The sequence below is a fragment of the Melopsittacus undulatus genome, chromosome 7 (assembly GCF_012275295.1).
Source record: "Melopsittacus undulatus isolate bMelUnd1 chromosome 7, bMelUnd1.mat.Z, whole genome shotgun sequence".
Classification (NCBI taxonomy): domain Eukaryota; kingdom Metazoa; phylum Chordata; class Aves; order Psittaciformes; family Psittaculidae; genus Melopsittacus; species Melopsittacus undulatus.
In genome coordinates this window covers 62782088-62803892 of record NC_047533.1, presented here as the reverse complement: position 1 = coordinate 62803892, position 21805 = coordinate 62782088, and the positions used below count along the sequence as shown (strand labels likewise).

The following is a 21805-nucleotide window of genomic DNA, read 5'->3' as shown; positions in this document are numbered from 1 at the left end:
CTCTGCAACTTAACAACTCTTTAACTGGAGATGTGCAAATGTAACCAACTGCGGAATTTAGTCTCTTGTCTATTTAATATTTTGCAAGGGACCGTACGTGTTTATGGCACTTTATAATAATAGAAATATAAATATAAATGCATTTGGCTTATAACAAAATAGAGAAACTATGATTTAGCCCTTTACTGTGTTGTAATCCCAAATGCATCTACATCTATTTTAAGTGCAAAATAGTCTATAGAGTTTACAAATACAATGCTGCGATCATTTGCTCTAAAGGTTCTGTATGAAATTATGATTCAATACAAAACACAAATCAGTGTCTGAAATTTAATTTTTAATGTTAGAATAACATCCAAAAAGTAGCTCTTTTTCCATATGCAGTCTTGCAAAAAAATGTATACCAGGGACTCAGTCCTTTCTCGTGATTTCTACATACACAATTGCTCATCTCTTATGCACGTATACACTTGCACGTAAGTAAATTTGCTGCAGTCAGACAATATTTCATCTTGCCTTCTAACCTCCCACTGTCAAGATATTGCCACAGAAAACCTCACACACATAAAACTAACAGCTCCTCTTTCCCTGACTGCCAGAATAATGTTGGGGACTACTTCTGTAAAACCAGGCTCCTGGATTGCTCTCTGTGTGCTCTGTGAACAAGCACAACCACACAGCTTCTGCTGAGATTGCCTTTTCTGTCATACAACCTATTCATATGAACTAAAGGATCTGTAAGAAAAAACCACAATTTTGATTTGACCACATAAAGAATTACTTATCTTGGACCAATTACTGTGGTCATCAAAAGCTTCTCAATTTAGTGCACAAAAAGGGAAATAACATGTTTGAGTAACTCAACACAAAGGGCTAGGATTCCCTGTGACTTATGGTGTGCTCTTTTATTGTTTGGGCGTTTTATTCCTCTGCTATCATTAGATGGGATTATAGAGATGCTGAAGATAAGAACTGTTGATGATCAAAATCCTTATGTTTTAACATGGACAAAGGTCTCGCTTGCCATCAGTTTTGCCTGATTATTTTCAATACCTCAGATACCTCTCAGTTAACTTTAAAGCCAAGAAGTTGAAAAGATTCAGAACAGTTCTAACCCTCTACTGGAAAAGTGGTGGAGTTCAATTAAGTAAGTTTCAGTTGGTGCTAATTTACAGTATTCTGAGGACTTTCTTTCCTCAAGTTTAGTTCATAAAATATTTCCATACAGTTCAGACATAATCTTCCAAAAGAACAAGCAAACAGTTCAAAAGCTTACCCACAAAAGATCAAATCTTAGGTAATAAAGGTAAAAAGTTGACCTAGAGAATAAGTAATTTTCTCTTGGTTTTCTAATGACAAAATTGAATTCAAAACCATTCTGTTTATTAAAGACATATAAGCATAATAACAGGTCTCAGTTAAACATCTTAACAGTCTTTAAACATAACAGAATTGATATGCATAATTAAGTTTCATGAAGTACGAATTTGCTTTATGTTCCCTTTAGACCAACACCTCCAACACTTGTAAACGATATTTAGGCTGCCCCAAGCAATCAGAAAGGACTTTGTACAGGCTTTAACAAAACTCCATTGTAAAACAGCTTAAAATATTCTTAAATGTAGAAAAAAATTAACAAAGAAAAAAGGATGTGTTCAGTGGAAGCAAGTTGTTGGGTGTACTGAAAATTGGAGATTCAGTACGCAGAGGTAGCTCAGTAAGGGTACTTGCAGTGTTCTGACTACTTAGCATTGACATGACCACTGTATGCTTGAACTCTTCCTGTGTGTTTTAAGAAAGTGAGTGCTCTTGTTGGGCCTGTTTCTTTGCCATTCAAACCCAACAGAAACAGTCATCAGTTTCAGTGGGACTGGGATTAAGTCCTTATACACTCGGGAAATTCAGGTTCATGGAAAGAGAACAAAAAGAAACTGGACTGTCTGCTGCAAGCAGGATTTTTAAGCCCAGGAATGAAAGAATTCAGCATGTTGTCACCTCATGTACCTTCATTACACAGTTGTTTTATTGGTGATGACAATTTTGAACAAGGTGATGCTGTCAGCTCTCAATAGCTTCTCTTACAGATGCTCTCAATAGCTTCTCTTATAGATGACATCAGAGCAGTCTTGCACTGACTATCAGGTAAAGCACTGATGTTCAGTACTGGATTATTTTCCCATTGTTCAGAGGAATAACAGACTAAGAATAATAGACTAAGTAAACCAAACACAGTTTTTTTCGCAAAGGCAAAAGGATATGAATTTCACATGCTTATTGTCATACAAAAGATCTTTAGCTTACGTAAATGGCTATAGCATTGTTAGAGCTATAATAATTTACATCTGCTAAAGATCTGCTCCTAGGTAAACTGCACTCAGCTGCACCATTAACTGCAATGTTAACCGTGCCACATGAAACTTCAGCATTTATATTGATCCCAGTTTGACCTATTTCTTAAATTCTTTTTCATAGTTTAATGCAAATTGCCAGCCCAGTTTTTGCAGATGGGCACACCTTGGAGCCTGGACTAGAGCATGCTTCTGAAATCTTAATCTCCCAGGTAAGATGCAGTGCTGGCTAAATGGTTAAATATACACCTGTGTTCCTTTCTCTTCAACATTCCTATTAGAAATAGTATTTTGTATGCTTTTTCTATATGTAAGTTTATTAAAAAGAGTAATGTTTCCTTTTCTAAAAAGTGGTGTCTGATTGTCAAATTAGCTAAGATAGCACTTCTGTTACAAAAAGGATCCTTTCAACTGGGGAAAAAAAAAAGTCAACTTTCTTGTCCTCACAAGCTATTATTCATTACCAATACAGCAGTATAGAAAACATAGCTTGGCTTACTACAATAAAGGTTCTGTTTCAATATTAGCATCCTAAATTCTGTCACTGCGGGTCTCTGTGCATTGCACCGGGGGAAGGAAAAGAAAAAAGAAAACGAAAAATTTGTGTTCTTCAGGGGTAAATTATAAAAGACCTGCTAGCTGCAAACACAAATACTTCACTCATAACCCAAGCACCAGACCATTGCTTTGAAGAAGCTTATGAGGCATTTAAGATATACAATGGCACAATATCATACAATGGAATTAAAAGAATTTCCTTGAGAAACCATTAACTTTGAAGGAATGTCTAGACAACTGTGTCAACAAATGCAAATAATTCATGCTTCTCAGCTTCTATCCAATGGATGGCCCCATGCTGAGTATACACAAACTCAGAAGAAAAAGGCATGTCACAGTCATATGACTAGGGAGTGTAACAGAGTCACACAGAAATTCAAGTCAATCTCAAAAAAAAAGCCTTCAGAAAGCTCTTCCCCAGGGTAAGCCAGCAGTGGGATAAGCTTCTGGTCATTTTGGCTAGTTTAAAACAGACTTACAGCTGGTGCACCCTGGCTCAAAGCAGGGGCAATGGAAGAAACAGCTGTTAGTCATGACCATTCACTCAATTAGAAAAATAAAACCTAAAGGATTCCAAAATACTGTACAACCTCTTGCAGTAACCAACAAAGTGGCTTCTGGAAACAATGCTTTTGCCAAAAATGCATCTGTAAGGCACTTAACAGGTATCTTTTTAATATATATATATATATAAAAATAAAATATGCACTGCAGCAACATTCACAAATACCCAGTTGTCTCATTTGTCTGTGTGTACAGTATAGTACATATATACATTCACTGTGACACAGGCCATCTCCGTAATTATACCTTCACGGGTGCTTTGGGCTGCCTGGTTAACTTCAGCGCCTGTGAACAGTAAACAAACAGTCAGTTTTTTATATCCTTCAAACACAACCGACAGCACAAGACCAGATTTTTCTTCACAAGGGACAACAAATGCTGTGCAGGCTTATGGAAGGCTGAGTGAGGGGAGTGAGGGGTTGGCATGCAGCTGACAGGCCACTCCGGGATTTGTGATGATGTTTTTATCTCTTCTAGCTCATCACAACCTCCTCATATACAGATAGCTTTAACAGAGGAACCACACGGAATATGATTACAGTGCCAGTGAAGAAAGCTGAGGTGAGTCTCAGATGTCTTTTAGAAAGTAGCAACTTGGAGCCCACCCAAACCACCTGTGGCATAGATACAGGAGCTTCTGATGCACTTTGGGAAACACTGCAGAGAAAATTTCTGCCAACACCTTTGTGTTCCCTGGCCTCCATCCACATGGCTTGAATCCTGCTCAGAGTACAGTCAATGCTGCAGTGGTGGGTGTCATGCACCTCTAATGTTTATACCTTCCTTTCTAAGAAAAGGTAAGAATAAGCCAAAATCCATCAGTACAGAGGTTATCTTATGCCAGGGGACACCTGATGTCTTTGTAACTCTAGTCTACTCTCCCTAAAGAGGAGAGAAACTACATATCTGTGGTTTATTTATTTGGGGTTTAAATGTTAGCAGGGTCCAGCTCTGTGTTCCCCACAGGACTGGCCAACTATGGTAGATGAACTTTTTATGCAATGTGTAACAGAAGTTCAACTCAAACGATAGGTGATCATGCCTCTAGCTTGGTAGGAAGCAACTTGCCTAACTTTGGAGGCAAATGTGACAGGCTTAAAAGGCGTTAGGTTTTCAGCTGTTCCTGCATCTTGGTATGGTCACTGTAGAGGATGCCTGTTGCTGGTGTGCTCTGCATCAAAAAGCTCAGTTCTTTCTATGTGGGACAAATTAGCCTGAGTGAGAGGGAAACCAGTGAAATTCACTAATTCCTGAAACTTGGAACCTCTTTTTTCCTTAGCTTTTTAGGCAAAGTGCCCTGATAGGCTGCCATTTGCCTGTTGAGTGAGAGACTTATCATTTCTGGAGGGTTGGCTAAACAAGCAATTTTTAGTCTGAGAGATGTCTGATGGGTCTTCTTATTGTAGATATTAACCTTTAATATTGTACATTTAAAGCTTGTAAGCACTGCTTGAAAAATGCTCTAGCACAAGTATAAACCCTTGAAAGAATCCAAACCTTTAAAAATAAATAGGCTCTATCCCCCTCAGAGACACTGGCTTTCAGAAACACCAGCATTTAACTATTGTTAAATCTAGCCATTTGAGATTAGTCTTTTTGATATTATTCAGCAAGAGACTTTGGAGAGAGACATCACTCCACATTTTGTTTGGGGAAACAATTTTTTAACTTTGTAGTTTGGCAGATTCTGCTGCCATATTTACAAACTAGAAATACCTTAGTGTAGATGAACCTCTAAATATTTAAATTCAATTTCATACAACCAGATCACATGTACTATCATAATTAAGTAAGAATGTCACTGTAGTTGAGTACTGTGACTGGATAACCGTCTCCCCCTGCAAGAGAGATGCCAAAATGAAGCCAAGGTGTTTATAGAAAATAAACATCAAGGGTGATGATGACATGTTTATTTTCAAAGCGAGAGACCATTATCCAGTCACAACATTCACTTCTATTATACTTATTGCAACTGTACCAGACCCAACCTCATTGATTTTTTTTCAAAGAGTAATTAAAATAACATTTGTGAATAATACAGAAGACCAACTAAAGAAACTGCTGCAACAGAACAACAATCCCCCAAAGTGCTTCTGCAGTAGCATTACAGTCTGATTAGCACAGGAGGTTTATTTGATGCTTAATGAATAAGAAACTAGTGCTGGTGAACTGTAAATCTCTCCAGTACTGGCTCACTTTTCTGATGCCCTGTTTAAAGGCCGTGTTAACTTGTAGCAGTTAATCTGACAGCAGCCCCTAAAGGCCATTACCACCCCTGAGTATTGGGGAGGTCTGGAAGAGCTCCAGTCGCACTCCTGATCCTGGCAGCAGAGAGCAGTTAGATGCTGAAAAGAAGTCGCATTGCAGGGATTGTTCTGTCAGCAGCAGTGTCTATTTAAGGCTATCTTTCTGAGGGAATGGCATAGAATTTTCTTTACACAACCTCTGATGTCTCCTGATAGTTTCTGATAAAAAAAGATCATGACTTTCAGACTGATGGAGAAATGACATAGGATTCTCAAACTTGCATTTCTGGATGCTAAGATAAGTATATCTTAACAGGGTCTGATTTCAGGACTCAGTTCCTGAAAATTGGGAGTTGGTCTGTTTGGGGTTTTTACAATTCAGATAACCAAAAGTGATGCCACATAAAAACCACTGATTTGGGGAATTCTAGCATTCAAGTTAGCAAGGTGACTCAGTGGAATGAAGCTAGTAAAATGGCAGTTTGATGGGTTTTGCTGACAATTTGAAACACGGAAGTTATATAAAAACCCAAACATTTCTCCACCGATAAGTGGAGAATGCAGGGTACTGGTGGTACTGTGCCTGTCACAGTAGGTCTCAATTTTCAGCTAAAATGGCTGTCAATACTGCTTCAGGTGCCACAGCTTCTTGATCCTTATTATCTCAGAACAATAAGGGCAACATCACAGTCAGTTGCACGGACTAGCTTTCTGTGGGGTGGTTACTACTGTTCTGAGAACTTGAACAAACTCATTGCAATTATTTCATATAGACCACAGAATGGCTGTCAGATGTCAATAGCTTCAATTTTAACAGAAATAAGCATAATTTGAATCAGTGATATCAATGCAAATACCTCTCAGTTACAGGCTATTATCTTACAAGCTATCCCCTGTCATTATTTTGGCATGAAATGTGATGCATCAGACTCTTGTAGACTTCTTGTTATTGTAAAGAGTGGGCCAAGTGAAAAATCAAACCAGTTCTAATCCTGCTTCAATTCAATTCAGAGAGTGCTCTCATTTTATGTGATCTCCCCAGCTTCCATGCCCGTGGACAGATCTTTGTCACTTCTCCATATAGGAGAGCCAAATCTGTGATCATTAGCTAAAAATTGAGCCATTCTTACTAGGTATAATCTGAATGAAGTAATAATTTAAACTAATCATAGAAGTTTAACTTTGAGATTTGAACCTTTTCAGAGTCAAGAAGAATAAAGTTCAGCTTTTTTTTTTTATACTACTGTGACTATCAGTGCTGCAAAGGAAATAAAGACACAGAAAAGTCCCTACCATGGGATCTCCAAGAAGGAACCTGAGGGGTTTAAGATGTGTTTAGGTGGGTTTTTCTTCCTCATATCACTCTTTCCACTGTAAATAAAAACCAGCAATTCTTACCTTTTGTCTAGAAACCATCCAGGATTTTATTGTTGGTACCAGCAGACTTCCAAGAAGAATCTGAGCAGGATGATAGATGAGTAAGGGGACGGAAATTAAGGACAGGTGCTCATAACCCGCAAATACGATCTTCAGCATTGGAATCCCTGCAGGCAGACAAACAGGAGAGAGACTTTCACCTCAGATTTTGAGCTCCAGATAAAAGCAAAACATTTTATGTTGCATTGACATTTCACCAAAAAAAACCTTCCAAAAGAAATGAAGTGAAGACTCAAGTTTTGTGTAAAAAACCCCAACACAAACAAACCAGCAAGAACATGAACAAAAAAACAGATACTTGGCAGAGAAAGTTCTGTGGCATTAAGGAAAGAGTAGCAGAATGCCATAAAAGATCTAATTAAGCTAACAGCTGTCAAACTCCTGCTGAAGACTTGATATAAAATAGATTCTGCTATAGGATGACTGCTCAGTTGCTGAGCACACTTGTGTCCTGCTTATTTACTACTTTCACTGTGCTCTGTTTTGTATTTTTGCAATGCCTGACTCCTGCTTGTATCCTTTTTTCAACCTGTTCACCACTGGAGAAGGATTATGCTTTCCTGGCCAGTTTTCTCCCTGCCAGTTGGTGAGTACCCAAATTACAGCTTTCCCTGCTCTGACCAATTCATGCAGTCACAGGGTATAAGGGTCAAGTACTATGCAGGTCAGTGCTTAGGTGTTAGAGAACAAAACTCTCTGCTCTACCTATGTGTTTAAGAAGAGATACAGCATGAAAGAGAAAAAGTTTAGTGAACCGAGTGAGCAATATAAAGTGATCATGCCTATGAAGAGTTAGGGAGCAGCTGGAGTACAGAAGTTGCTACATACTGGAAGAAGTGAGTATTATGAGCTAGAGATGGGACATTTTTCCTAAGCTTGAATTTGCGCTAAACACTGCTAATTGTGTTAGACATCTCCATGCATTATTTTCCCACTTGATCATGTGATATGTAAAATTAAATCTGATTAAGTTTTGCAGTAAATAAATCAATTATGTTTACCTTGAACATGCTGCTTTTCAAAATTACCTGTTTAAACCTTGGAACTTTGCTACCATGCTCTACAACTCACATACGTGGGCAAAACTTGCAACCATCTCTGACCAGACATTTGCATAGTTCACCAACAAAAGCAGCTGTGATTCCACAGTAGCCCCCTGACAACATACCTTATTTTCTCTCTCATCTTAAATGCCATTCTAAGACTCTTCTGCCAGCATCACCCTTGCACCAAAGCAGGCTATAGTTTTTAAAGAGCTTATTGTGTGTTTCCTTTCTCAGCAATGACATAAAGCTGAGCTTTTTGCCATATGCCCTCTATTCCTCTATTAGTAGATGTTTCAGATCAGCCAAAGCAGCCATGCTTGGGCAAACTTTTCTGTATGTCTTGGATAAATTCTCATTTCCAACACTTTTTTAGGTGTGCCTTAATAAAAGTTGTCTCCCCCTTATGTAAGGAAACAGGTTTTTTGTTGAATATTGCCATGCCACCAGTGCCTCACCATTTCTGACATGCCTAGGCTTGCTGAAATCTTCATGATGTTTCCACAGCACCATTTCTTGTCATTATTTTGATTAGCTTTACCCCATTTACCACTAACAATCTCATCTCCATACTAGTTGCCTTTACTTACATGGCTGTTACCAGGGAAAGATCAAAAATAAATAAAGGCTTGTATGTAATTTGAATATTATAATTACCTTCAGAAGAACATCATGGACCTATCACAGAATAGGGTTGTTTATTATTAACACTGATATCTGGGTCTTGAAATAGACAGTATTTGCACAGAAATTAAATGGGCATTTGCATTATATTAAGGACTGTAATTTACTTCAAATGCCCATCAAACTGCTTTTGTAAACAGATAAGGGTTTTATTGCCTGTTTCCAGGCAACAACTTGACCCTTATGCATCCTTTTTTGTTCTCTAACCACAGAAGAATAAACTAGAGCCCCAACCTATGAACATGCTATATTTATGTTCCTAAGACAGTACCTGGGGTTTTGGTAGTGCAATTTCATCCATAGATCCAAAACCACTTTAGTGAGCTGAACAGGACTCCTACAGAGAATCAGAGAACACTAAAATGACTAGCCTAAGATCACACAGAAAACTAACAGCAGAGACGTGAACGGAATGGATCCAAAGTTGCTGAGACATGCTTTAAATTAGTGTATATTTTCTGAGAGATGAGAAAATTGAGCCTAAAAGGTATAGTCTCTAGAGGAAAGCTATTTCAGTAAACCAGGAAAAGAAAATTAAAGTTGTCAAATATAAATACAAAATACTATAATTAGTGTGACAATGTAATTAGATCACTGCGTGGAAAAAGATTCTTAATTCACAGCATGTTTAAATACACGTCACAACAATAGGTTCCTGTAAGCTACTAATGTGCAATTAAAGTGCCTGTTATTTACCAGGAAAAACTAACTGGTGAAAAAAAGAAATAATACTAATTTCTGCATTATTTCATTGGAAATAAAAAGCCCTATTGCCTTTTCATGCACTTCTGATTTTTGTAATTCCAACCTTGCCAGTATGCAGCTGTCTGAGAAAATATTTCATGACAGAGATCCAGAGACTACAGTCACAAATGCTTGTGTCAGTAATATTAGCACAAAGCTAAACAAAACGGCAAACATTTTTGTAGCAATGCACAGTAACTGCAGGCCTCAGTACCACTGCTAATGTTTTCCAAACACACAAGGCTCATGCAAATTCCTGATTAGGAAAAACATTTTAATAGTTACTCTTCCTTCTCTTACAAAAAAAATCCCAAAACAAAACCACAAACAAACTACATATTGTTTATACACATAAACCAAAACCAAACAAAGTGAAAACCAAATTCCAGCTAAAGAAAGAAAAGTGACATTATAATGCTTGGGCTGATGCTGTATGCTGAATCTTAGCCCGTAAAGCATTTTCAACATGCACTAAGGGAAGCCCTAACAGCAGCACTGAGTAAAACAGGAGTGTCATGAACAGGTGTGGCTATAACAGAACTAGTAAAGTGAGACAAATTTCAATCTTTCAGATAGATTGCAAGGAATGAAAATGCTAAGCAAAATGGCTATGGTTATTTTTATTTCTGATTGTCCGCTCTTGTTTTCCTCATTTTTTTTTGCACAGCAACAAATCACATATATTAAACCCCAGACCACTGTCTTAGTGTTAAGTTTCCTCAAAGTACACATCAGCTTCTACAGCCCATTCCCCCCTCTCCCCCTACCCCATTACTAGGGTATTTATCTGTCACCTGGTGCATTAAGGCTTCATTCACACATATGAAAAATAATGCTTGCAAGGATTTTTCATTTTGTTTTCACAGAGCCATTAATCATGCTTATCTGTGTTTCAGGGTAATGGACTGACTTCTGTGGGTCTTCATCTTGACACTGGAAGAGGAACACTAGCATTATCAGTTTATAGACAATCTTTCTGTTAGGTTTTAAGACTGTTGTCATGCTCTGAAGGCTCATGCCACAAAACCCCATTCGCGTTACTGTGGTTTATGAAGGCTTTATGAAGGTTTATTTCAGGCTTTCAGCAACTTGCTTCAAGTCCTCTGCCAAAGATCCTCACTCACTACCTGTCATGAGCGCTGAATGACAAAGCGCTCCTCTGTGGTTTGGTACCAACCCAGACAGCTTTGCTCCAAGTAAAGGCATAACAAACTTGAGTTGCCAAAGTCTTTTAAATACCCTTATTGCATGAATATGCATCCAACTCCTGGATCAGAGCTGACCAAACACCATGAAAGGTGCAAGTCAGGGTTGTATCCTATCCTCCCCCAATGAAAGAAAATGTGATACCCAACTGGGTTAGGAAATAGCATCTCACCTGACCAGGACTACAGAGAGCTGTAGCAGAAGGAAGGGAGCACTGAGTTCATCCCACAGATATCCCTTACAAACAAGATAATTAATATTCTCAGCTTTTTACCTCGAATTTCCCTTTTCTCCTTTGTTTGGATTTATTTCTGCTACCAGTGCTCCCCTGTGTTCCCATCTTCCTCCTTGCTCTTTGGCTCTGGTATTCAGGGGCTCTTTTTATGTTTGCACTTTCTCTCTGCCTCCTTTTTCCTCCTCTTCCCCACTTCCATGCTTCTAGCCTTCTTGGTTTTGCTTCCCAAGACCTTTGATTCTGCTCAACTGCAGCAGTGTAAATTTTGGGCACTTCCACTAAAATCACTCAGTTCCACTAAGCCCAGTGGACAGTAAAATCACAGTCCCAGTGCAACTGAGAGAAGTGAGTTAGGCAGTGTGGTATGGAGCACATTTAATTTTCTCCCTTTGTGTCCTCACTCTGCCCATTTCATGTAATAACTTTGCAAACCTGAGGAAAAGCTACCAAGAGAAAAGCTATTCGTCGTGACCTTCAACAACCACAAAGAAGAGTGAGAAGATTGCTCTTATAGTCTGGTATAGGAAAGTCCTGTTTGCTCTCCACTGCTCCAGGGTATTCCAGCTTGGCTCCAAGGCTGTGTTTTATCAGCCCTGGTCAAAAGCTACTGTTTCTCTACTAGGCTGCACAACTCAAAGCTATTTATCCTTCCTCTAGCTTTGTACCCAGTGTAACCTCTCATATCCTCACCTTTCCCCTCTGCTACTTTCACATTTTGTAGTCACCTTTTTAAAAGGCCCATGAAAATACTATGCTGCACTTCACTACATTTAGTTAACTGTAAAATAATAATAATAAAAAATCCTAAAAGATGTGAAGGTATTTTTAAGAGAATTTAAATATAGGACTCTTTTCATCTAGCTATCACTGCAGTAATATAAATGAAGCAAATTAATTTTAATGCTCCAAGGTACTGAGTCTGTGTCACTGTCACTGACAGGATCCAACTAGACTTTATGAGATGGCATTTGACTTTATGGAAGTGAGCACTATGCACGCATTTACAATTTTACAGGGACTTTAAGCTGTCATGCTGAAAAATGTTTATAAAACATTAATCAAAAAATGCCTCTTTAATACAATGCATTGTCTGAAAGATGTTAGAAGGCACATATTGTAAATGGATTCTTTTTCTGACTAAAGTAATTTCTACCAAAAGCCTTTCCCCACTGCTATACTAGTACACAGTGTGGAGAGATAAAGAGCACTTTCTCAGCACATTACTACCTGATCCAAACACTTGGGAAATCACTAATGTACAGCATGCCATATTTCCATGTCACACATGACACATTTGTCTAAAATTACCCAACAGAATTTGACATTGCAGCACATTCCATAGCAGAGCTTTCAACTGACATCTGCCAAGTAAGAACTTCAAGTAGGAGCTTTCTTCTTCTAACAAGCAAGTAAGAGTTTTCTTTTATCCTATACCCATGACGGAAGTGATAAAACAATAAGTACTGGAAATCAGGGTGGGGTTTTTTCTATTTTAATATGTTTATTTTATGCTTGCTGAACGTGTAAGCTCCCTTTAAAGCACTGTTTCATCATCTGCTGTTTTCTATCATATTGCAATGAGTTCAGAGAACTTAATAGAACATTTTTATTACTACTGAAACATAGGCCATTATCTCTCACACCCAAAGCAGAATTATTGCTAGATGCTCTACTTATGTACTTCACTGTATAGGTTTTTCCCCTTCAATGTCTTCATAACAAACAAATTATCCTAAAACTTTATTGCTTTCATTACTGAAACACATTCCAAATCACAAAACACTGCAGCATTTACTTCTTAGGAAAAGAGGTTTGGGGCAAAACAAAGAGGTCATCCCTAGGGCTATGGAACAACAAGGCACTGAGGATTCAGAATGCCAAACCACCCTCACAAAGCAGTGAAAAACCTTAGCCTCTGGATTTTCAGTTCTCCCTTCTACTTGTCTATACATTTCAGAACTCTCAGTTGCTATAATTTTCAAGTGCAATATGCAAAACTGAATCAAGTGTATGATGGTAGCTTCTGTGGCACTCTCCACAGTACTCTTTCTGAAGGATACTCTCAGGAGTTGATGTGAGGGGAACATCAGTAGGTCAAATAGCTATTTTTATCTTTTTTTTTCAATGGAAAGAAGACCTGTAAAGAGGAGCATATATTACATTAAACCCCTCCTAAGCTACCAGAGCGGGTTTTTTTTGTGCTTATCCCTGCAAAGTCAGTGCCAAATGGGCACCCGAAATTTTACCATCAAGTTTCAGAACATTATTGCATGCAGCTGAGTGACTGCATGGTGGAAAAGGGTGCAAGATCTGAGGAAAATCCAGTTTAGAGGTTGTTCATACAGGTGGCTACCAGAATGACAAGATGCTGCTAATCTCTTGTTTGAAATCTTTCTTAAGGGTTTCCGTGTATCTTCCCAGGCAAATCACATTGCTATGGCTAGTTTTGAGGAGATAAAAGTATATATACTATGCCTATCCTCAGTGAAGACTAGTTGGGCAAATGTTTCTTGCCCTTGTTCAAACTGTTATGACATACTGAGATCACAATAGGAGAAAATGCTTTTGACAAATTAACTGGTTAAGGATTCTTTTTCCTGTATGCATGCCCTCTCCAAAGCGTGTACTGAACTCAAGTTAAATGTTTTTCCTTCAGGACCAGTTTTTTTTCAGGAATGGGAATAGCTGAATGGTATCTGACAACACAAATACTTGCTTGCTGCTGAGTATTTCCATTTCACCTGAAGAAAGCATCTTCTGATATAATATGAAATCACCTTTCACTGGGGGGAGAACAGAATACTTGAAGCTGATCCAAAAACAAGAATCAAGTTCTTCCCCAGGTGGAAAACTCCTTAGAGGATAATTTGGCAGCCCTTTTCCAGCCCCACTCCACCTGTAACTCAGATTTCTTTTGCCTTAGCCTTATCCAAAATAACCTAGACCTTACAGTCACTTTGTACTTGGCAAAGGAATGAAGGCTGCGAAAAGTAACAGACAATCTTTTCTACTCTCTTGTCCAGAATAAAATAACTGCCACAGTAAGATTTCATCTGCAGTAGCTAGACAATAGTTTACAAAAGTAAAATGGTTTGTGGCATTTTTGGTTCCATCGCACCTCGATGATAAGGCCTAGTGTTACCATGGAAATATAACTTTTGCAAGTAAATACAAAGAGATCATCCATCAGCACAACCACAGCTGTCTCCAGGTGATGTGACACTTGGTCTCTGGTTGGGAAGGATGTGCAGTGTTTGTTGCATTTGAGACCACATTCCCCCTGCCTTTTTGCTGACATATATGTTGTATGAATACTTATGCTTAAAATATTCTCAGGGGAAAAAAAAGACAATTTTTCACTATGTTTTCATATGTCACATCAATGATAAGTGTAATGGAAAGCAAAAAACAGGCTTATGAACTGGCAAAACCCAAATATCTGAGGGGGAGGCTTTACAAGGGACTGGTGAGGCATTAAGGGAGTCTGGAAGAGCTGCAGGAGGAAACTGTAAATTGGAGCACCATCCTAGTTCAGTTTGGAGCTCTGCATGGATCCTAATCTTCAAAGTAATTTTCCCTTTCACCCCTCTCTCCTTGGGAAAGATGATTTATCAGTATCAAGATATTTATCAGACAAGCCCTTCCCATACATTAATGTCTAGTCCTCTTCTGGAGAACTAGAATTATTGGGAAGGCTTTGTACTGAATCAGAGTGATACAGTCACATATTGGACATATAATTGTGCTAGGATGCAAGAATTTCACTGAGCCCCACACTAAGTTGTAAAGGACTGGACTGGTCTAATATTTAAGTAAAGGAAGAGAAGAAGAAAAACAAATGAGAAATAAGATATTTCTTTTGCTGTAACTCTAACCAGCATTTAAAAAGAAGAAAGAAGAAGAAAACCTAATACGATATGAATGTTTTTACTCATTCTTTGTGTAACTGGCTCACTATACTCATCAAAGAAATCAGTAATTTAAGTGCAGTTAGTAGGACACAGCACATCTTGACACTATTAAAGTCTTAAGTAAAAAGTACAGTTTGTCTATTTCTGGGTTTTCAATGGGTGCGTTTACACTGGAAGTGATATTTAATGAACAACATAGGCAATCTTACCAGCTGCTAACAATGAAACATTTAACACCAACAACTGAAGACTAGTGCTTTAGACTCCACCTGTCTGACAATCTGGTAGTAGCAATTAGGTAACAGGGAATTCAAGAATGAACTGAACCACCATAAGTAGTATTTTATGTGTGACTTATCTTTAATTTGGTACCACAATGTGGGGACAGCAAAGCTGTAAGCTGATCCTCACACTTCAATGGCTTTTTTTATTGCTCAGATGTCAGGTCACTTTCCATACACATAACATACTCACGGCACAGGATAAATTGTTCCTTGTAATTCACTAGCAATATCTAAGCTATGAAGTTTAAATGAACGGAATTTAAGCACTCATTCTCTTCCCTATAATTCTTGTAGCCAACACTTTTTGAAGGCTTAACAGGTTAGACCTCCTAACGAAAGGAATTCTGGACAAAGAGATTGACTAATGTCCTAAAACCACAAAGATGAAATTTGATTAAGTTGATTATTTCTTTGAACATTACTGCCCTTTCCACAAATAGTGGAGGCTAAGATGTCTCAGTATTAAATGTGAATTTTCTTTACACATATTAACAAAAAGTCATTATAAACATGTTTTATAATGTTTATAAACATTATAAAATGTTGTTTGTGTATATAAACATATATACATATATAAACATATATGTATATAAACATATAATGTTGTTTGTAAACATGAGCAGGAAAGGATTATGCTCCAAACTGTTTCATGCTATCTTTTAATAGACTTTTGTAAACCTGTTTTCCTCCTGAAACCTTGTTTCAAATGAAAACATGATACACAAATTCATTATAAATGGTGAAACAAGAAAATACTTATTTTTATGAAAAAAAAAAGTTCAGAATACTAGCATAATTTTCTTTTAACTCTATCTTCATCTGATTCCAGTGGCCAAGAGAACACATGAAGCCAGACTTCAGTGCTCCAGTCATTTGGGAAGGCATTTTGAGAAAACAGCTCACTACCTCGAACAACTGAGGGATACTATTTCCTACCCTAGAACTCTATGGATAAGGGTTATGTGTTTGCCAATGGTTATAGGTAGCTTTTAGAGGAGGCTCACTCTCCCGGATTCCCAGGGCTATTCTGCAGTAGGGGATTTCTAACTTTTGCTGCTGCTGTTGATTTTTCACATCTTTGCACCCACTGTTTTAGAAGTGTCTGGAGTCAGCAGCTCAGACTGGCTGCCAGAAGGTGCACTGAGAGCAGCAAATGTAGATGCAACTCTCTCAGGGACACCCAACATCATCTTCAATACTTGCCAGCTTTACTATGGGTGACACTTGTAGCCTCTGCCAGCTTGAGGTAAAAAGAAATAAATCTTGAGTCATGTCCAAACATGGATCTTCTCAAGGGTAACCTGTCAGGTGTCTGCTGAATATAATGTGGTTTCTTAAAGCAGTTAAATTAACTTTAACTGGTTTTGGTGGGGAGGGAGAGCTCTTGTGTCATTATAATTTTACAGATGGATATGTGTGTTTGTTTATTTTTTCTTTATTATAAAGAGGTATGAGCTTGCTGTCATTAAAAACCTGCAATCTGGTTTTTAGTGTCTGATCCAATTACACGTACATCTGGGAAGACACACAACCAAATAAATAATTGGAGAGGTGCAACTCTGAAATGACAATTGTTATTCATCGATCTCTTTCTGCAAGTCGAGATTGAGAGATGTAAACTTCAAGTGAATGAGATCTCCTGGGTGAGATTCTTCAGTTCAAACACAGCAAACAACTGTTGTCCTCTGATGCACATTTTAGTACTGCTAGAGGCAAACTTTCTAAATATTAATAAAAAAACTATACAGATGAAAAGGAAGCCCTGGGAGCTGGTACAGAATTTCTTGCCACGTTCTAAGTCTAATCAAAGAAACGTATGTTTCAGGTCAGAAAGGAAAGGAGATTCCCTAATTTACACTAGTTATTTCCCCTTCTGGAATCACAGAAAGGGCAAAATTGAGTAAACTGTGCTAGATTAGAGATGCTATATGGTAAATCTTGTGATTATAAAAACTCTGTGTCCAAAAGCTACTATAACTCACTGGACTATGCCATTTCCTACTTTCAGATTGGTCTGCAGCATATTTCCTTCCTGAAAGTATATCCCCTAGGGATGTTCTGGTCTGAAAGAGATAAACATGGGGTGCTGGCCCCGCCACGTATATGAGTAGCAAGGGAGAATAAGAGAGATGCTCTGGCAGAGGCATCCCAGCAACCACAGCCTATTCAAAACTGTCAGTCTGACTTCTTGCAGAGATAACCCCTTCAAGTGAGTGGTGCCCTTAGGATTAGAGAAATGTCTGTGCAAACATTCATATTATTCCTAATGACAGAAATCTTCAGTCTGTATTTCACTTTGCAAATATTCTGATATGGCAGCTGTGCTGGAAATAGCAGCATTTCCCACACATTCTTTGGCGTCTACTGAGAAAGAAGACATGCTAATTACATGGTAATAACCTGAATGATAATACTGTTTGGTAGGAACCAAACACTCGTTCTAGATGACTGCTGAGCTAGAAAAGGCAATCCATCTGCCCTCAAGCTGGGCTGCAAAGAAAGATGTTAACATGAGAGAAGTGCAGCAGATCCAGGTGATTCTGCTCTCCCTGCTACCATCTCATGTAACACAAATCCCTGTTCTTGTTTTCCAGAGACAGGGAGAGGACTAAGAGAAGGGGAATCACAGAGCTGACGAAAAAGCCCATTTGCTCCTTCCAAGCAAATGCTCAGCAAAGACTGAAAAGACGAGAAAAAACATTCATTTTGGCCCAAAGAAATACCGGATCAAAACCCATTGAAGGTTATAGCAGTCACTAAGTCCCTATGGATTTCAGAAGAGGAATGGGAGAGAGTTTCTAACTCTTTGACAGTAGTGAGGAGTACATACTGACCCAGACACAGCCTCCACAAAACACACATTTAAGCATATTCCTCCCTTCTGCCCTACTAATTCTAGGCAGAGGAATAGACAGATCACTTTCACATCGCACTACTGGACACATAGGGAAGAAATGAGAGTTGAAGTCATTAGCAGGCAAGAAAATACACAAATTCAAGGACTAATAACACCAAGTATGCTGTGATGCCAGGAGTAATATCTCCTGCTCAACACTCATAGGAAAATTTCAAAAGTGAAGGAGACTGTATCAAAAGTCCTTATTAGAAACTTTGTGAGAGCAATTAGCCAGGATTAGTATAGCCTGAACATTCATCTAGGGCAATGCACCTGATTTTACCACCTTACTTTCTATTACAGAATTATTAAGAGATGCTTCCCTTTTAAAAATTAAAATTATCTACCTTATTTTAACACAAGTTAGAACATTTTGGCATTTTTCTGACTAAAGGAAAAGGGCGATTGTCACCACACAATAAGAGCCTGGGCTGGATTAGTACAGCATTTCATAGAGTTTGGATGTAGGAAAAAACAGATGAAGCAAAACCCCAGCTAATATTAAACAGCAGTGGTTTAGGCTGTGCAAATACATTATTTATCTCTGAAAAATCTTGTAAGGGGGTATCTGTAGAGAACATGAGTAAACTATAGATAGCTGTGAGCAGATTGGAGCTATATGTGAGCACGATGCACTCTGTCACATTGTGCAGCTGGGGAACTCGGGGGAAGGCTCGGGCTGATTAATCCATAGCCTAGATGATCTGCTCACAGACAATTGTGGTGTCTGTGACTGTGCTTATGCATTACAGCAGGCTTTTAAGAATTGCTCAAGTACAGAATACCAGTTCCCGACTTGTGCAGTAAAAAGCTGAGTATTTAAAAAATAAATTTGAATGAAATGAAAATATTACAAAATAAAATTGGCACTTTGCCTTTTATTTGCAGAATTAATTCTATTCTTTCCTGAAAGTATTTTTTTTTAGCCTAGAAACTTTGATTGCATTACTTGAAGAATACCATGGTGAAAGAACTGCTACGCTGATAAATCCAAATGAGGAAAAATGCACTCTGCATCATAAACAACATCCTCATTTTATTATAAGATGCAGTTATTTTGGGTTTGTTTCCTTTTTTTTTTTTTACTAACCTGCTACTCATCATACCCACAGTAGTAACATTTGCACTTGTGGTAGCCAAACTAGGTAGCAGTACTCCATTTTCTGCTGATAAAATAATTTTACATTGTAAACACAAAGAATTAAAGTGGAAATATTTTTTTTACAATCCTGCATTTTACTTCTGGAGTTGTAACTTCTGGCTAGCAATTCCTCTGCAAAAAATAGGATACTGTTCTGGACTTGGCTGCAACTTTTGTGTAAGTGCAAGCAACAACTGTGGTATTCTTTTAGATGAGCCACACTGATAGCTTTGCACTTCCTTGAGGCCTCTTCTCACTGAATGAACTCCAGGGAATGGCATCATGTCGGGCTTTCCAGATGGATTATGTGAAGCCATAGCTCAATGTCATTTTCAATAGCAAGGCTCATAATTAAAGGTCAAATAGTCACTTCATCTGCAATCAATCAATAGAAGAAGTACTAATACTAAGTACTAATCAATCAATGGCAAATGCACTAATAAAAGCCATGCATCAAATGTCCGCATATGTGTGTGCTCACATGTACTGTGCATATATGTGAATAGGGAGAAGGAGAGAAAAAGAACAAAGTGTGGGTGAATATGCCAGAGGGCATTGTGAATACTATATTTATCTTCACTCCTTGTAACTTTATATCCTGTTTCAGTCATTGAGGGAAACACAAATAAACATTAGTTTTTCTGCATATGTGATATATTGTATAAAAAAACCCTGCCAAAGCACCCACTTCTATGCAGAAATATCAGCTCGTGTTCCTAACTAAGAAACACAAAGGCACCTACCCTGTGTAATTTGTCCTTACACAAACATACCCTGCACTCTGATCTTTGAGACAAAAACGTGTGTCAACTGTTGTGTCTACAAAATAAAACGCAGCATATGGGAGCAGCACTCATCTCCGTGCAGAGCAAGCACTTATTCATGGATTCAACAGCAGAAGTGGCAGTTGGCCTCATGAGCATGCACTGCATGGGAATTAGTTGGTTTCATAATATGGTGTGGGAGAAAGTGACTTACAAAAGTCTTCTCATGCCTCTCCTATTACCACTTCTGAAGCTTTAAAGCTGTCAGCTCTTCTCCCACTTTAGTTGGTGCCATTCTAAGCTCCCCAGGGAATGGGCCAGACATACCTATTTGGAGCTTCACCTGCCAAGCTGAGAGAAATCAGTTTCAAAGTGAAAGAACAAGTGTTGGGGGGTCATTTATACACTACCACTGAAATCTTGAAGACAAACAAAGCAGAGCTCCACAATGGGTGTGAAATCAGACCCTTAGCTCTTGCTTTCAGGCACTGTAATGACAGAGGGAGAGGGAAAAGCTCTCTCTGCCACAAGTGAACAGAAGATTTCTCGTTGCATGGTTTATATAGTAGACAAATATGAACATATGTTCATATGGACAAATAGTAATATGACAGAACAACAAAAGAGTAATGGCCAAAATACCTGCATCTGTCCTTGTTTCTGCTAAGACCAGGGTGGACAATACTGTACTGTGGATAGATTTAGTTGTCATTCAGAAATGGCTGATCCTTAAAAACAAATTAGATCTACTCTGCTTCTACCTTCAGTGAAGGAATAAATGATAGCTGCTCTGGTTAACATTCCTGTTTACATCATCAGCTCAGAGGCATGCCTCACTGCACTACAGCTCCCTGTTTGCATAGAAATGTGTGTTTATCAGCTCTATTTTATCTGGACCTGGTACTAATATCAAAGAGAGTATAATACCAGCAGTTTCAAAAGAGCCAGCTTGGAAATGATACACAGCAGGCACACCTACATAGTGCATGCACTGTAGGGGTGCACATAAGAGCAGCAGGGCTCTAAAGCTTACCAAAGATGGGCTCCCAGGCACTGCCAAAAAAGCATTTCCCCATTAGGAGTGGTGGTCAATTCAGGATACGCTGCTGCTGGCCTCATGCAAGACAAGCCTGGGAGCTTCAAAGAAACCGACAAAGCTGAGCCCTGGAGATGGAATACAGCAAGGGGAGTACAGGTCCCAACAACCCAGCGATCTCAACACAGATCCTAAGCAGTAAGGAAAGGCACTGCAAGAGTGTAAAGCCTAAGCACAAATTACATCTTGTGACTAGCTTCCTAGGAGGGAAACTTGCTTTCTATGAAACACCAGCTCTTCAAGGGTTAAGTAAATCAGTCTGACCTGAAGCTGACAAACAGAACAATCAGTAACTGAGAAGCAGTCACACAATACTATATTCCACCATCTACCCATTTCATTTCAACTTTCACACTTACTCATGAGACATCTATATTAGGAGGGTAAAAGTATGTATGACCGGGGAAAAGCTGTAGGAGCCCTTGAAGTCAAGGTAGCCAAAGTGGTTTGGTTGGTGTGCTTGGGCAAAGAAAGACGCAAAATAAAAAGCCTGACTCACTGGGGTGTGCTAATGAAAGCAGTAATCTGGAAATAGAGAAATGTGAGCCAGAAAGTCAAGCAAGTTAGGGACCTCAAACTAGATTCTTCTAAAGGAAAAAATAACATATTAAAAGGAGAGTATATGAGCAGAAGAAAGGTGAGCCAATG

The 21805-nt window shown here is 38.6% G+C and overlaps 1 protein-coding gene across 4 annotated transcripts in view; it reads right to left on the bottom strand.

Moving 5' to 3' along the window:
- Positions 1-324: 324 nt before the first annotated feature.
- The window catches only part of SLC10A7 (solute carrier family 10 member 7), a 144240-nt gene continuing 122759 nt past the window's right edge, over positions 325-21805 (bottom strand). For all 4 annotated transcript variants that reach the window (XM_034064949.1, XM_034064948.1, XM_034064950.1 and 1 more), the window contains 2 exons: positions 7115-7260; positions 325-3755 (listed from right to left, as the gene is read on the bottom strand). In XM_034064949.1, the coding sequence (XP_033920840.1) occupies positions 3711-3755; positions 7115-7260 (191 nt within the window). In that variant the 3' untranslated portion in view covers positions 325-3710. The remainder of the gene's footprint in view (positions 3756-7114; positions 7261-21805) is intronic.